At 46.7% G+C, this 17,077-nt stretch overlaps 1 protein-coding gene across 1 annotated transcript in view; it reads right to left on the bottom strand.

Annotated features, from left to right (window-relative positions):
* The window catches only part of ITGB5 (integrin subunit beta 5), a 123,409-nt gene extending 112,537 nt beyond the window's left edge, over positions 1 to 10,872 (bottom strand). The window contains exon 1 of the mRNA XM_010354817.2: positions 10,432 to 10,872. Within this exon, the coding sequence (XP_010353119.2) occupies positions 10,432 to 10,501 (70 nt within the window). The 5' untranslated portion in view covers positions 10,502 to 10,872. The remainder of the gene's footprint in view (positions 1 to 10,431) is intronic.
* Positions 10,873 to 17,077: the final 6,205 nt, after the last annotated feature.

The raw sequence follows: 17,077 nt of genomic DNA on the forward strand, positions 1-17,077 counted from the left end.
TAGACAGATGAATAAAGAAAATGTGATATTTTTAAAAAGTGGTATATACATACAATGAAATCTATTCAGCCTTAAAAAATTGAGAAAATCCTGTCACTTGTGACAACATGGATGAACCTGGAGGATACTATTAAGCCAGGCACAGAAAGACATACTGCATTATGTTACTTATACGTGGAATGGGAAAAAAAAAGAACTCAGAAAAACAGAGAGTAAAATGGTGGTTGCCATGGCTGGTGGGGTGGAGGTGGAATGGAGAAAGAGGAGATGGTTAAAGGGTACAAAGTTTCATTTAGAGAAAATGAATAAGTTCTGGAGATCTATTGTGCAGAATGGTGACTACAGTTAATAACAATGTATTGTGTACTTGAGAACTGCTAAGAGAGTAGATCTTAAATACTCTCATCACATACACACACAAAGATAACTATGGGAGGTGATGAATATGTGAATTAGCTGGATTGTAGTAATCACTACAAATGTATACATATAATAAAACATCAAATCACATACTGTAAATATATACAATTTTTATTTGTCAACTATACCTCCATAAAGCTGGAAAAAGAAAAGAAACATTTAAAAAGTAAAAGAGAAGAAATGCCAAAATAGGGGTTAAAAAAAAACCCAATATCTTGCAACTGGAACATTTCCCTAATTTGCTAATTTTAACTCCCTGCTTCTCCTTTGTCACCAGCAGTAAAAACTCACAGAAATCGCGAATGGCAAAATTGCTGACTGGGAGAGAGGTGGGTGCAGGAGGTAGTGGGGAAGGAAGCTTTATCATGTCACCCCAGGGACTTTAGAAGGAAGAAATACCAATCGGCATAAGGATGGTAGCTGGGACAAGACGGGAGGGAGAAACAGGCAGAACCTGAGAGGCTAGGAAGAAAGGAACAGAGGCTTTGAGAGCCCACAGCGGGTGCGAACAAAGGTTTCCACCAGCCCTAACCCTGAACCCTAGGCCTCCTCATCCTTATCTACCTCACCCAGGGAGGCCTGCAGCAGGAGGCTCTGGTGCTGCTGGGACCCACCTACCATGCCTGACCTCACTTCAGCAGGAAAAGCCATCCCAGGCCCAAATGAGGACCAAGAAGGTCTGAGAACACAACCTACTGGGAAGTTGGACCTGCCTGTGTATGTACTGACAAACTCCTTCTAATTTTAAATGAATTCACTCACTCAATGAGTTTTCTTTTCTTTTCTTTTTTAGATTTCTTGTTTGTTTTTTGTTTGTCTGTTTGAGACAGGGTCTGGCTCTGTTGCCCAGGCTGGAGTGTAGTGGTGTGATCATAACTCACTGTAGCCTCAAACTCCTGGCCTCAGGTGATCCTCCCACCTCAGCCACCCAAGTAGCTGGGACTACAGATACACACCACCACACCTGGCTGGTCTCAAACTCCTGGGCTCAAGTGATCCTCCTGCCTGGGCCTCCCAAAGTGCTAGGATTACAGGCATGAGCTACCACACCCGGCTCACTTAGTGATTTTCAAATAGGCACTTAAGCCTTTAAAAACAAAAGTGTGTGCAGGAAGAGTTGCAAAATGCTAGTCCAATTTTTTGGTCAAATCCCCGTACCTGTCAGCAACCACTATCTGCAGGGGAAAAGAAACAAATCTAGAATAAAAGTAACTTTGCTTCTCCTCTCCTCAACCTTATCAAATACAAACTCAGGCTCTTGAGGTATATCCTTTTCTTTGATATATAAAATCATTTCCATAAAATCATGAAATTATAGTACCTTGGGGCTAGGATTGTTTTAAGATGAGCTAGTCAAGTTGTCTCTTTTTATAGATGAAAATGTAAGATAACAAGAGTATGTGACTTGAAACAAGGAGCCCTATCTACAAAAAAGAGGTCAGATGGGGTCCTCGCCAGCAAGTGCCCACATGGGATGCCTGCCTGGGGGTCCCTCTGCCATCTTGGATGTAGGGCTAGTGTGGCCTGCTGAGCTCTAGGGTCCTCTGGAGATCCGTAACAGCCCCTTCATCAGAAAGGAATTTGAGGTCAAAGGCTTCACTTAGGACTCTGATCAAAGCCACATACTTTTTTTTTTTTTTTTTTTTTTAAAGATAGAGTCTTGCTTTGTTGCCCAAGCTGCAGGGTCATGATTTTGGCTCACTGCAACCTCTGCCTCCCAAGTAGCTGAAATTACAGGCATATGCCACCACACCTGGCTAATTTTTGTATGTTTAGTAGAGATAGGGTTTCAGCATGTTGGCCAGGCTGGTCTTCTGACTTCGACTCCTGACTTCAAGTGATCTGCCCACTTCAGCCTCCCAAAGTGCTGGAATTACATACGTGAGCCTGAGCCTCCGCACCCAGCTTCAAAGCCACATACATTTACAAACAACACTTTATAATTACCAGAGCCTCATCACTGAGCTCTGGGAACTTGGGCTGGAGGTCCAGGGCTCAGTACAACAAGAGCTCCTCAATTCTGACCCACATCAGACTGAGCTCTAGTCTTCTGGTCCAGCAACCTGAAAGCCCTTACTGAATATTAGACACAATACCAAAGAAACTCAAAGGATGTGATAGTCACCTGGTATGAAAACATCATGAACAACTGTAAAACAATTTATCATATGGCAATATTAACTGTTTCTGTTATTATTAAATATTCACATAGAAAAGTAAAGTCGTTTGTACTCAAAATGATTGCCCTAAAATTCGGTTGATGTTGGGACAAATTCAAATTCAAGAAACTCTGCACTCGAACACACCCTAAATGCTGAGCACTGGACTGAGGGGATGCTAGAGATGCACAGGTGAATGACCTACCAGCCCTTGATGTCCAGGAACTCATAGGGTGCCGGGTACCAGGTACCAGATAGGCACTCCAGGATCCTAAACCACAGGCTGTGTGCTGATACGTGTAGTGTCAGACTCACTCCCTTTAGCATCTCTCCTCTCTCCACCTATTAATATTTCAGAGAGTTTGGACTTTGCTGGATGAGTCACTTGGCACCAATAAGCACTTTGAAAAGGAAGGAAGCAATGAATAAAAAACTAAACACTCAGAGTTCACAAATGTCAGTGTTAGGTCTAGGTCATGGAAACAGGAACTAGCAGCCCAGACGATAGCCACATCTCATCTTCGTTGCTGTTTGCATAGTGACTATTCCCAGCTCAGTGGCAACTCCCTGTATCTCTTTTGCTTCACATCTCTGAAGCCTAGTGTTTATTGCAAACCGTAATCTAAAAATATGTTCTTCCAAAACCCACTGACTCACCCCTGTGTTTCATCAGTCATCCAAGGAGCCACTACATCCGGTTGATCATTCCTTTCAAGATGCAAGAAATGTTTATCCTAAGCCAACCCTTCCTGTCTGCAACCTCTAGCCCCAACAGCCCAAGCCAGGCCCTCTGGTCTAAATTCCTGCCATAGCCTCCCAGCTGGCCTCCTTCCATTCAGCCTCTCTCCACTTCTGTACACCCCATGAGTCCAAGGTCAGACAACTACTACTAAAACATACATCTGCAGTTGGAATTTCCTGATCCAAAATATTCCGTGGGATAACAGAAGTGAATACAGAAGCTGAAATGGCCTTTCTGCCTTGAAGTTGGCAATGCCCTGGAATGCTTCTCCCCACACCCTGAACCAGGCCCTCACATTTGTCACACAATGGACAAAACAGTCCCAGTATAGACTCTAGCAACTAAATAGCCATATGTCTAAATGTTACCATGAAATGCAAATATGCCCTAGGAAGGTTCTATCCCAGCAGTTCTCCTTCTAGACTGCCTTTATGAACATCAGACATCTGCACAACACTCAACAATACCAGCCTTACAGATCTGACTTCTATTTTTAAAGCACCAATTCATATAATGGAGTGCTATACAGCTATAAAGAAAGAATGAGCATGCTCTCTGTATTGACAGGAAGCTTACCCCAATACATTGCTAAGTTAAAAATAAAAAGCAAGATATATACTGTGTTTTGTGCTGCCTCTGAATAAAAATGAAAGAGGGATATTTGTAACACATACATAGAAACCCTCAGGATACATAAGAAAGCTTAGTAGCTTTATAATAGGAATTATATAGGCATAATCTGTTTAGGAAAGGGGGTCACAGAAATATCCCGCACTGATGGGCAGCAAGAAAGACAGACTTCTCACTTGATGAGTTATATTTTTAAAAATTATAGGACTATATTACCTATCAAAAGGTTTTTTTTTTGTTTTGTTTTGTTTTTAAGGTAATTGATTACCTCTATGTTCTTCTTCCAAAACCACCTAACTCTGTCTAATCATGGGAAAAACAGCCAAATCCCAAGAGGAGGATGATCTACAAAATATCTGACCAGTACTTCTTAAAACTGTCAAGGTCATAAAAAACAAGGAAAAGACTGAGAAACTGTTACAGCCATAGGAACCCAAGGTGACATGACAACTCAATGTATTGTGGTATCTTGGATGGGATTCTAGAACAGAAAAAGGACTTAGGTAAACACTAAAGAAATCTAAACTGATGGACTTTAGTTAATAATAACATATCAATATGATTCATTAATTATAATAAAGGTACCATACTAACGTAAGATGTTAATAATAGGCAAAACTGAGTGTGAGGTAGATGGGAACTCTTTGCACTACCTTCTCAATTTTTCTGGATTTCTCAATTCTTAGAAGGCTTTTTTAAGGGCCGGGCACACTGGCTTACTTCTGTAATCCCAACACTTTGCAAGGACCAGGTGGGAGGAGCAATTGAGCCCAGGAGTTCAAGCTGCAGTGGGCCATGATCACGTCAATGCACTCCAGCCTGGGTGACAGAGCGAGATTCTGTCTTTTAAAAAATAAATTAATGAATGATAAAAGAGACACCTGGCACAGTGGCTCATGCCTGTAATCCCAACACTTTGGGAGGCTGAGGCAAGCACATCACCTGAGGTCAGGAGTTCAAGACTAGCCTGGCCTACATAGTGAAACCCCATCTTTACTAAAAATACAAAAAATTAGCCAGGCATGGTGGCTCATGCCTGTAATCCCAACACTTTGGAGGCTAAGGCAAACAGATCACCTGAGGTCAGGAGTTCAAGACTAGCCTGGCCTACATAGTAAAACCCCATCTTTACTAAAAATACAAAAAATTAGCCAGGCATGGTGGCACATGCCTGTAATCCCAGCTACTTGGAAGGCTGAGGCAGGAGGATTGCTTGAACGTTGGAGGCCGAGGTTGCAGTGAGCTGAGATCACACCACTGTACTCTAGCCTGGGAGACAGAGAGAGACTCTGTCTCAATTTAAAAAAAAAAAACCTTTACATATGTACTTTTTCTTTTCTTTTTTCCTTTCTTTTTTATTTTATTTTGAGATGGAGTCTCACTCTGTTGCCTAGGCTGGAGTACAGTGGTTTGATCTTGATTCACTGCAGCCTCTGCCTCCCAGCTACTCAGGAGGCTGATGCAGGAGAATTGCTTGAACCTGGGAGGCAGAGGTTGCAGTGACCGGAGATTACACCACTGCACTCCAGCCTGGGCGACAGAGTGAGACACCATTTAAAAAAAAAAAAAAAAATCCTGACACATTCCAACAGAATCTCTTTCTCCCAGGATGTTTCTTCCTAGCAAGCCACATGCATAGTCCCTGACTTCAAAGCTAGCTGTAGAAGGCAACAGGGAGTTGAGGACGGGATACATCGCCCTCTTCACTTCCCAATTACCAAGACTCAGGTTCATCCATTATTCAATCAACAAATATGTGCCTGGTGCTGTTCTAGGCATGGAGGATACAGAGGTAAATAAACCCAACAAGACTCCCTTATTCCCAGAGCTCACATCCTGGCTGGGGGAGAATTCTACTTAGGGGAAATAGTGAGTAAGATATGTAGTTACATTAGATGGTGATGAGTGCTAAGGACAAAAATTAAAGAAGGAAAGCAGATAAAAAGAACGCGGGATATAGGGAGAAGGTTGCAGTTTTAGCTGGGAGCGGCCAGGGAAAACTTGGCTGAGTAAGAGACGCTAAGAAAAGGGTTGCAGGGTGGAGGAAGCCGGTCATACAGGTATCTTGCAGGAGAGTATTCCAAGCAGGGAGAAGGGCTGCCATGGGAGCATGACTGGCACGCTGGAGGGACAGTGGGAGGCCCATGCTGCTAGAGCAAAGGACTTGAAGGGAAAGTGGTGAAGGGAAGTCAGTGGAGAGTTCGTGGAGCCTGGCAGGACTCTGGGAAATCATTTGAAGGTTTTAAGCAGAGAGACATGATCTGACTTGAGTTGGATCTCAGGATCACTCTGAGTAAGAGTTGAGAATAACTAAAGGGAACAAGTTGCAGAAGTAGGTCCCGGCTCTGCAAGAGACAACCAGCTCTGAAAATGTCTGGCTGGAGTTGGGGAGGGAATCCTATGAAGAGAGGGCAGGGTACCCTGCAGTACCTTCAAAGCATCAGCCTTAGGGGATGAGTCAAGCCTGTCTTGAAGCAAACTTTTCACCATGAGGCCCGGGAAGCAAACCCTGCATTCAACGGAAGCAAGAAGCTTCAGAAACAAATGGGCGTCTCTAAATAAAGCATTCCTTTACATTTATAGAGGCCATTAATCCCATTCGAACCGGAAAGAAGGAAAACAAACCACGGCAGTCAGTTCTCCAAGGCCCTCGGCTCCAGCCAACTGGAAATACCTGTGAAAAGAGACCCTATCCCATTAACCCAGCTGCACACTGCCATGTGAAAGGGGCCCTATTATTTAAGGAGTGTGTAATTGTCCCACATTACTGATATCGTTAAAGCATCTCAGAATATTTCCATGGCCAGGCTGAAGAAGAAAAAGTAGTTACCAGGGCACGCAGGCACAAAAGGCCTTTTGCCAAACTACTTAGATATTTTAATTCCCCGTTGCCTCAGTAGCTAAATAGGCATGGAGAACAAGCAGGCGGGGAATACTAATTAGAGCTAATTAGACCCTGCCCTCTTCTGCCTCAATCCCCTTTATAAAAAGCTCCCCCAACTCAAGGATGATGGAGTTAAAATGTAAATCCATAGGATAAACAGCAGTCTACAGACCAAACCCACTGTTTGTATTTCATTGTCCTGTCAGCTCTAAACCTGTGCCTGGTTACCTACAGAGAGCTGCAGACGCAGCCAAATTCCAACAACCCCATCACAGACCACAGGAAATGTGGTAGGGGGTGGGGGGTAGAGGAAGGGTGCTGCCAACATGAGTCCACTAAATAAAACAAAGGGCTGTCTTAGGATGTGCAGAGCATTCACTAGAAGAACATTTGATTGCTTTTTTAAAAAAAGAAATGAATGTGATGGCACACATAATTCCAGTGGTGTTGCAGGATCCTCTTTATAAGATGGTGCTCCTCTCTCTCTCTTAGCAAAGGCAGCGTGGAAAAGCCTCACCTCAGTGAGACCCCTGGTTTTGGGGGAAGACCACGTCCTAAGATTCTGTCTGAAGCTCTCAGCCATAAGATAATAAAGAGAACAGGAGATAGCCCTTGGTGGGGACGGGAGGGGGTTGTCAGTCAGCCAGGGACTTGTTCGAAATGAGCCCCTGAAACCTAAGGTTTCCTGCTGGAAATCCGAACCGAGATGAAAGAGAGGTTAGAGCAGCAGAGAGCCACTCAACCACTGGTCCAGGAACACCCAGGCAGGCATGGCCCTGAGGGTCATCTCTTTCTTTTCTCTGAATAACTAAGTTTTTTTCTTTCAAATAATAATGTTCCTAGTAGCAATACAGAAACACACCCTGAATAAAGTACCTGTAGTGCTTCAAGAAAAAAAAGAAGGGAAGGGAAGAAATAAAAAAGAGAGAGAGAATGTTGAAGTTAATTCAGCAACACTGAGAAACTAGGAGAAATCACACAGATGTGAGTCAACCTCTGCTAACCCTAAGAAGCTTCAGAGCCCTGAGAGGTAGGCAGCAAGTTCTGGAGGCCAGTGCTATGGCTTGCTCCACCACCACCACCACCATCACCAAAACCTGTAGTCAAAGAGATGGGCAGAGGCCGGGTGTGGTGGCTCAAGCCTGTAATCCTAGCATTTTGGGAGGCCGAGGAGGGCGGATCACCTGAGGTTGGGAGTTGGAGACCAGCCTGAACAACATGGTGAAACCCCATCTTTACTAAAAATACAAAATCAGCCAGGCGTGGTGGTGCATGCCTGTAATCCCAGCTACTCAGGAAGCTTGGGCAGGACAATCGCTTGAACCTGGGAGGCAGAGGCTGTGGTGAGCTGAAATCATGCCACTGCACACCAGCCTGGGCAACAAGAGCGAGACTCTGTCTCAAAAAAAAAAAAAAAAAAAAAAAAAAAAGAGATGGGCAATGGGAAAACGGGACCCCAAAAGATTTGCAAATGAACCACCATGCTCAGTGCTTCTCTCTTCCCTAAGCTGAGTCAGGTAGGACAGAGGGCACTGGACCAAAAGCCATGGTCCCTGGTCCACCACTCCTGACCCAAGTAGAGGGGAAGGGCAAGTCACTTCCTTCCTGAGCCCATATGAGAAAATGGACATCACCATGAAGATGTACATGAACTTTGAAAAAGAGAAAGCATGATGCAAGTGGAAAATAATGTATTTTTAGAAATTATTTGCAGCCAGGCATGGTGGCTCACACCTGTAATTCAAGCACTTGGGGAGGCCGATGCGGTTAGATCACCTGAAGTCAGAAGTTCAAGACCAGCCCAGCCAATATGGTGAAACCCTGTCTCTACTAAAAATACAAAAATTAGCCTGGTATGGTGGTGGCACCTGTAATCCTTGCTACTTGGGAGGCTAAGCCAGGAGAATCGCTTGAACCTGGGAGGTTGCAGTGAGCACAGACGGCACCACTGCACTCCAGCCTGGACGACAAGACTGAAACTCTGACTCAAAAAAAAAAAAAAATTATTTGCAACTGGAAATTATTATTATAATTCTGTTTGTCAGAATTACAGAATGTCAAGCTGGAGAGGAACTTAGAAGCCATCTCCTTTGGCAGTTTCCAAACTTTTGGATTTCAAAGAAAACTAAGATTTAAAAACAAAACAAAAGAAACAAACAGAAAAAGAGAAGGGGAGCTTCACATAGGCTTGCCAGATTTTCTTATTTTGCCAAAATTAAACACTACTAACATTAAAAGTATTAAAAGAAAATGTTCCCACCAAAAAAGAAAAAGTGCCTAATTTCAAACTAAAGGAAAGTCCTTGTGGAGCAGGGGAGCATTCACAACAATACATTCCTGTGTGATGTGGGCTACATCTTCCTTCTGCTCGCTTTCCCAAGGGACCCATGAAACTATCCGTGATGGGCACTGGCTGCCGGATGGGTGTCTGGAATCCACTCATCTACTCTCCAAGCTCTGGAGTGATTATTTTCCCATTTAAAACAAAAAACAAAAACCTTGCTACAGTATTAAGTTTGAATTAGGGTCTGAACGAAGTTGTTGTTTGCTCAGACCCCTCCTCCGCTCTTAAACCTAAACCTCCACTGCCTACATGTAAATGAGACACCGTGGGGGAACAGTCCTCCCCTCGGGCAGCCAGGCAACCACTTGGCTCACAAGAGCAATCAAGTATCTCTGGCTCCAAAGTGAATAGAGCACTATTATTTCCTAAAGGAAGGGAGAAAGTCCGCATCCCAAACAAGTGCATCCTTCCTCGAGGGCCTCCGAACTGGCACGTCCAGTCATCTCCCAACCCTGAAAACTTAAGAGCAGGTAACCGAGGGATCCTTGCACCGCCGCCAGCCCATGGCAGCGTCGGGCTAAGGCAATCTCCACAGCCCCTGTCCTCTACTCCAGAATCGGTCACAGTTAGGGGAGTGGGAGGCTCCGAGCGTGTGCAAATCGCGGGATAAAGTAGGGCAGAAGGAATCTAATAGGGAAGTCCCAGGTGGGGCTGTGGTTTGGGACGCGGGTGCCCCCTCGGGTTTGCGGTGGCCTAGGCGAGGCGGAAGCAGGCGGGGTGGGGTGGGGAAGTGGGTCTGCATCTTCAAATGAAGGCGGCTAGCCTAGGCGCAGAGAACTCCGGGATTCGCTGTGGGCCCCGTGCACCCTCAGTCCCAGGAGGCGAGCCCTCAGGAGTGGAGGTGGCCCTGGGCTTTGGCTGGGGTTTCTAGACTCCCTTGCTTCCCCGGGAACAGGACACCGGCGGCATGCCCCCCAGCAGCCCGCCCGCTCCCGGCCAGCCACAAGGACCGCTTTGTGCCCGCCAACGGAGAGCCCGGGCCCCAAGGCAGGGCCGGCGGCGGTCCTCCCCGTGCCCTAGGCGCAGGGCTGGCGGGCTAGGTCAGCAGGCCGGCCAGGCTGTTTACACAGGAAGGGAAGCTCCTCCTCAGCCCGGGAGCGGACAGGAGATTCACGACGGCCCCGCGGGGCTGTCCCCCCGCGACGGGTCCATCCACCAGGGAGTGCCCTGAAGGCGCCCTCTGCCCTCAGGCACTGCCTGCGGCTGTGTGCGCGACAAAGTTTCTCTGAGCGCCGTGGGCGGCGCGGCTTACCTGCAAGCCCGGGCAGGAGCGCGCAGAGCCCCAGGAGACAGGCGTACAGCGGCGCCGGGGCCCGCGGCATGGTGGGGCGCCTCCCTCAGCGGCGGCGCGGTCGCTGCACTCCGCGGGGGCCGGTGGCCGGGGCCGGGGCGGGGGCCGGAGCGCGGGGGCCGAGGGCCGGGGGCCGCCGCCACATGCCCCGTGCGCAGCTACGGCTCACTGCGCCCGCGCTGGCCCGCGCCCCGCCGCCACCATCTGTTCCGCAGCGCTCACGGCCGAGTCCCGGGACGGCGGCTGCCCTGGCTGGCGGGCCAGGACGCCTAGGGTGTCGCCGCTCGGGACGGCCCCGGCGGGCGGCTCTGGGCAGGGCAGGGACTGGCTCCGCTCCGGGGCCACGACTTGGGCTCCGAGACGCGCCCCGCGCTGAGGCTCCCCCGCGCGCCGGCACACTCTGCCCCTCGCCTCCGCCCCTTCCCTTCCTCCCTCCGTCCCGCCAGGCTCCACTTTCCTCCTCTCCTTTCTCCTCCCCTTCTCTCCCCTGCCAGGCCCCCGCCCGGCCGCCACACGGTCAGCTTACTGCGAGGCGGGGCGGGGCGGGGCAAGCTCCGGGCCGGGTCGGCTCCGCCCTGTGCGGGGACCGGCCCGGGACGCGGAGGCCCTACGGGCCCAGGTAGAAGTCGCTTACGACTCACTTGGGGCATGGGGGGCTCGAAACCACTGAGGAGAGCCCGCTCCCGTTGCTTCGCCGCCCGTAGCCACGGGAAAGCGGCGGAGCACGCTGCATTAGGCGAGCTGAGATTACCTGGGCCAAAGGCGGTTGCTAGACTGTGAAAGGGAGAGCAGGTACGGGGGTCGTGTCGTGCCGGGCCCACCTCATCCTCCCAAAGCAGCACCTCCGGCGGCCTGAGGTGGGACGTAGACGCCCGCGCGTGGAACTGCAAAGCGGCTTCTGGATGGGCAAGGGAGGGCACGGTGGGGCGTGGAGGCACAGGTAAAACCTACGTTTCTTTTTCTTTGTCTTTCTTTCTTTTTTTTTTTTTTGAGACAGCGTCTCGCTCTCACTCAGGCTGGAGTGCAGTGGCCCAATCTCGGCTCACTGCAGCCTGGACCTCCTGGGCTCAAGGGTTCCTCCACCTTAGCCTCCTGAGTAGCTGAGACTACAGGTGCGCGCCACCACACTGGGACAATTTTTACATGTTTTGTGGAAATGGGGGTCTCGCTGTGTTGCTCAGGTAGGTCTCAAACTCCTGGGCTCAAGCAATCCTCCTGTGTCTACCTCCTAAAGTGCTGAGATTACAGGCGCGAACCACCGCGCCCGGCCAACTTTTCGCTTTTTAATATTTGCACCTTTCAAGGATTTGAGACTGGCCAATATGCCGCTATATTTCGTTGTCCTTACTGACAGTCTGTCAGTTTCCATGATCAAACTGATAGACTCAAAACCATATGCCCAGGCTTTCATCTTACAGTTTACATATGAGCTGGATCTGAACTGGCCAATAAGGAGTGGGGTGGGGTCTTCCTCAGATGGTACAGCAAAGGATCCCTTGGGCTTGGATTCGCTACCAGTGCGTTTAGAGTGGAGTGGTTTATAGGCAAGAGAAGAGACGACATTCAGGTAGGGGAAGATAAAGATAGAATACCTATAAAGTACAGAGAGCACACTGCCAGCCAGGCGCTGTTCTAAGTCCTTTACCCATATTAACTCATTTCATCATCCCGACAACCCTACTGTTATCCAGTTGAGGAAACTGAGGGACAGAGGGGTTAACTGCTGGAGGAAGTGACAGCTGGGATGCCTTGTTCAAAACTGCAGCATGGCTCGGCTAAAACTGAAGCAGTAAGGGGTAAAGAACAAAGGAGTCTCACCTTTGCAGGTTAGGGACCTGGTGGAAGGATGGCTTGGAGGGCCCAGTGGAAAACTGTCCTAACTGCCCAGCTCAAGGAGTTTGGCTGTTAACCTTTATTTGTAGGCCTCCTCCCAAACTCTAACAAGGTGGTGCCTCAATGCCTGAGGAAGTAAACTTCTTGAAGTACAATATAGTGTGCCTGGCGGCAAAGATGCAGCAGTCCATAGCAAGCTCCTTTATAGTATTTGTGAAAAGAAAATAAACCTCAGGGCCCCCAAATCACTAAGCCAGGAGAAAAGTCAAGCTGGGAACTGGGTCAGGCAAACCTGCCTCCCATTTTATTCCTAAATAAGATAGCTAAGAAGCTACATATCTCGCTCACAATTTACCCACAGGAAATTCCTTGTGGACAAAGGACAGACAGAACTCAAAGTCATCCCTCTGAGACTCACCTGAGACAAATGAATACCTGATTGCTCCCTCTGGCCTATTGTTTATGTAAAAATGCAGATTCACTGAGCCAGACTAAATTGTGTGTTCAGTGGAAGGCTGATCAAAAGAATGCAGCCTTTTGTCTCTTATCTACTTCTAACCTGGAAGCCCCCACTTCATGTTGTCCCGCCTTGCAAAACCGAACCAATGTACATCTTACACATATTGATTGATATCTAATGTCTCCCTAAAACGTATAAAAGAAAACTGTACCCCCAACCACCTTGGGTACATATTGTCAGGACTTCCCGTCACTGGCACATCCTTAACATTGGCGAAATAAACTTTCTAAATTTAATGAGACTGGTCTCTGATATTTTGGGTTAACGTATTCTATAATATCCTAATGTTTGTTTTGATGTAAAATGCTTGTCCCTAAATATTTTACAGGAGCTGTCCTGGGTTTATCTCAGAGCTACCTGTCTCTCAGGTCAGTGGCCTTGGAGCTACTCTTATCCCAGTTTGAGAGGCAGTGATTATAAATAATGGGGCCAGCACGTTGGCTCAAGTCTAATTCCAGCACTTTGGGAGACCCAGGCAGGTGGATAGCTTGAGGCCAAAGTTCAAGATGAGCCTGGCTAAACATGGTAAAACCCTGTCACTTTTAAAAATACAAAAATTAGCTGGGCATGGTGGCGGGTGCCTGTAATCCCAGCTACTCTGGAGGCTGAGGCCTGAGAATCGCTTGAACCCAGGAGGTAGAGGTTGCAGTGAGCCAAGATAGTGCCACTGCACTCCACTCCAGCCTGAGTGACAGAGCGAGACTCTGTCTCAGTCAATTGATCAGTCAGTCAGTGCCCTGAAAGAGTTTGAACTATGAGATGTTGTGTGCCAAGTGGTGATTTTAAAAGATTTGTCAGGGGAGTGTAGGATGGATTAGATGGAAGGGGAGTGGAGTCCTGGAAACTGGGTAAATATTGCATTAATAACTACAATAAAAATTAGCATTTATCTAGCATTCTTTAAGCCTAGGCTCTGTGGAGCAGCAGATCCTCTGTGTGTCACCTTCCTTCTTTCAACTCCAGTGCTTTACAAACTGTTGAAATATCAGTTTGATCTGTCTCAGACTCAGATCCAACACAGACCGCCACTTACCTAAACCGCACTTGGAAAGTTCTGCAATCAAACCTTCCCCTGGTTCCCTTCTTACCAGCCCCCATCCTATACCACCTGGGTGGATTCCTGAGCCCCCTAATTTGCCCAGACCTGCCATAAGCTTTAAATCCTGAGTGATCCTGTCTCCAATATCTTAAAACTGGTTTGGAGATGCCTTTTCTCTGAGCTTTTGCTTTCTGGTTTATGCCTTTTTTCTTGTCCCTTCTTCTTCTTCTTCTTTTTTTTTTTTTTTTTAATTAAGCTGGAGAGTGGAGATGACCTTCAAATGCTTTGACTTTTGTCTACTCATTAAATTCAGTATGCACTGATTGCTCACCTCAAGGCAAAACTTTCCCACAGCCACTGGAACAGTTTCCTTTGTGGGCTACTTCTGGAACATTCCATGTCTGATCACTGCTAAGCTTCTGGACCTAAAGGAGGCTCCTGGTTTTGGATCGGTTTGACTATGGGGTTTGAGCATGGATAACCCAGAGAAATTTTATGTTTCTTATTGTTAGTTTTAAACTATGAGTTCAAGAATTAAATATAGACTTACCATATGACCCAACAACTCCAGTTCTGTGTATATCCTCCAAAAAATTGAAAGCAGGGACTCCAACAGATACCTGTACACCAAGGTTCATAGCAGCAGTGTTCACAATAGCTAAAAGGTGGAAACTACCCAAGTGTCCATCAACAGATGAACAGAAGATAGGATGTAGTAGGTACATATAGTGGACTATTATCAGCCTTTAAAAGGAATGAAGGCCTTTGTAGTGGCTCAGGCGTGTAATCCTAGAACTTTGGGAGGCTGGGACAGGACAACTGCTAGAGGCCAGGAGTTCAAGACCAGCCTGAGCAACATAGGGAGGCTGAGGAGGGAGAATCATTTGAGCCCTCGAGTTGGAGGCCTGTAGCTGGAGGTTAAAGTGAGCTGTGCAACAGAGTACATAGCTGGCTCAAAGAAAAAAAAAAAAAGGAAATGAAATTCTGACATTCTGACATGCAGCTGGGAGCAGTGGCTCACGCCTATAATCCCAACACTTTGGGAGACCAAGGCAGGAGGATTGCTTGAGCTCAGGGTTTGAGACCAGCCTGGGTAACATGGTGAAATCCCATCTCTATAAAAAATACAAAAATTAGCTGGGTGTGGTGGCATGCCTGTAATCCCAGCTACTTGGGAGGCTGAGGTGGATCACCTGAGCCTGGGGAAGTTGGGGCTGCCGTAAGCCATGATTACACCACTGCACTCCAGCTTGGGAGACAGAGTGAGGCCCTGTCTCAAAAAAAGAAGAAAGGGAGGGAGAGAGGAAGTGAGGAAGGGAGGGAAAAAAATCCTATTATACTACAGCATGGGTAAATTTTGAAAACATGCTAAGTGAAATAGGCCATATAGAAAAGGACAAAATATTGTATGATTCCACTTAGATGAAGTACATAGAATGAAAAATTCAGAGACATAAAGTAGAATAGAGGTTACCAGGCCCAGAGGGAGAGGAGAATTAAGAGTAATTATTAAACTAATGTGTAAATACTTTCAGTTTGGTCTTGAACTCCTGACCCCAAGTGATCTGCCTGCCTCAGCCTCCCACAGTGCTGGGATTACAGGAGTGAGCCAACACGCCTGGCCTCAGTTTGGGATAATGGAAAAGTTCAGGAGATAGATGGTAGTAATAATTCCAAAACATGGTGAATGTATTTAATGCCACTGAATGGTAAACTTAAAAATGGTTAAAATGGGCCAGGTGTGGTCGCTCACACCTATAATCCCAGCACTTTGGGAGGTGGAGAAGTGTGGATTGCTTGAGCCCAGGAGTTTGAGACCAGCCTGGGCAACATGGTGAAATCTCGTCTCTATTAAAAAAAAAAAAAAAAAAATTAGCATTGTGGCATGTGCCTGTAGTCCCAGCTACTCAGGAGGCTGAGGTGGGAGGATCGCTTGAGTCCCGGAGGTCGAGGCTGCAGTGAGCCATGATTGTGCCACTGCACTCCAGCCTGGGTAATGGAGGGAGTCTCTGTAAAAAAAAAAAAAAAAAAAAAAAAAAAAAAAAAAAAAAAAAAAAAAAAGTTAAAATGGTAAATTTTATGTTACGTCTATTTTATCCGTAACAATAAACAAAAAACTTAAAAATCAGATTCGTTAAGTTTTCTATTTCACAATTCAGATTTACCCACACCCAAAGTGACTTTTTATATTGGGCAATTCAATTTGTAATCCAGGTCAGAAATATTTTACTGAGGCATACCTGTAATTTAACATGCAGGGAGAAAAAGAGTTCGGGGCAGAACAACAACTATCCTACACTATACCCCTTAGTTTAGATAAGGCACTTAATTTACTCTGCTTTTATTCATGGCTAGGATTTGCCACACTACAAGAAATGAGTGACTCTGGTGACAGAGTATTACAAAATTCTTTTGTCGAGATTGATAGGCCTATGACACATGTATACAATTTTCTTTAATGTTAAGATTAACTTATTAGGCTGAACACAGTGGTGGCTCATACCTGTAATCCCAGCACTTTGGGAGGCCAAGGCAGGAGGATGACCTGAGGTCAGGAGTTCGAGACCAGCCTGGCCAACATGGTGAAAACCCATCTCTACTAAAAATACAAAAATTAGCTGGATGTGGTGGTGTGCTCCGGTAATCCTAGCCACTCAGGAGGCTGAGGTATGATAGTTGCTTGAATCTAGGAGGTGAAGGTTGCAATGAGCCAAGATGGTGCCCCTGCACTCCAGCCTGGATGACAGAGTGATACTTTGTCTCAAAATAAAATTAAATTAAAATGATTAACTTTTTATTTGAAAAATACCAAATTATATTCCTTTTTGTAGGAAAATGCTCTGCCAAAGTTTTTCTTTCCCTGTCCACCATGGTCCTGGTTAGGAAAAAGTAATCCCTGTGCCACAGCCAATGCAAGACTACTGAGGGCAGACCCAAAAATGACACCTAGATGATGGATGAACATGGGAGACAAGCAGATGACAAGCCCCGGGGCACACTGGGTTCCCTGTTAGTGAAAATAGCCTATTATAGTAACTGCATATATTAGATCTCAGTAATTTTTGTTTGATGGCTTATTTTTAGGTTCAGCGTGTGAATAGTGGTCATTGCCAAGTGTGGGGGGGGGGGGGGAATTTCACGTTGAGAGACAGAGTACCAAACAAGTCTCGAAAGAAATTTTCAACATAGGGATAGGTGTTTTTCTTTGGTGTTGC

This window comes from Rhinopithecus roxellana, chromosome 1, assembly GCF_007565055.1.
Source record: "Rhinopithecus roxellana isolate Shanxi Qingling chromosome 1, ASM756505v1, whole genome shotgun sequence".
Taxonomy (NCBI): Eukaryota; Metazoa; Chordata; class Mammalia; order Primates; family Cercopithecidae; genus Rhinopithecus; species Rhinopithecus roxellana.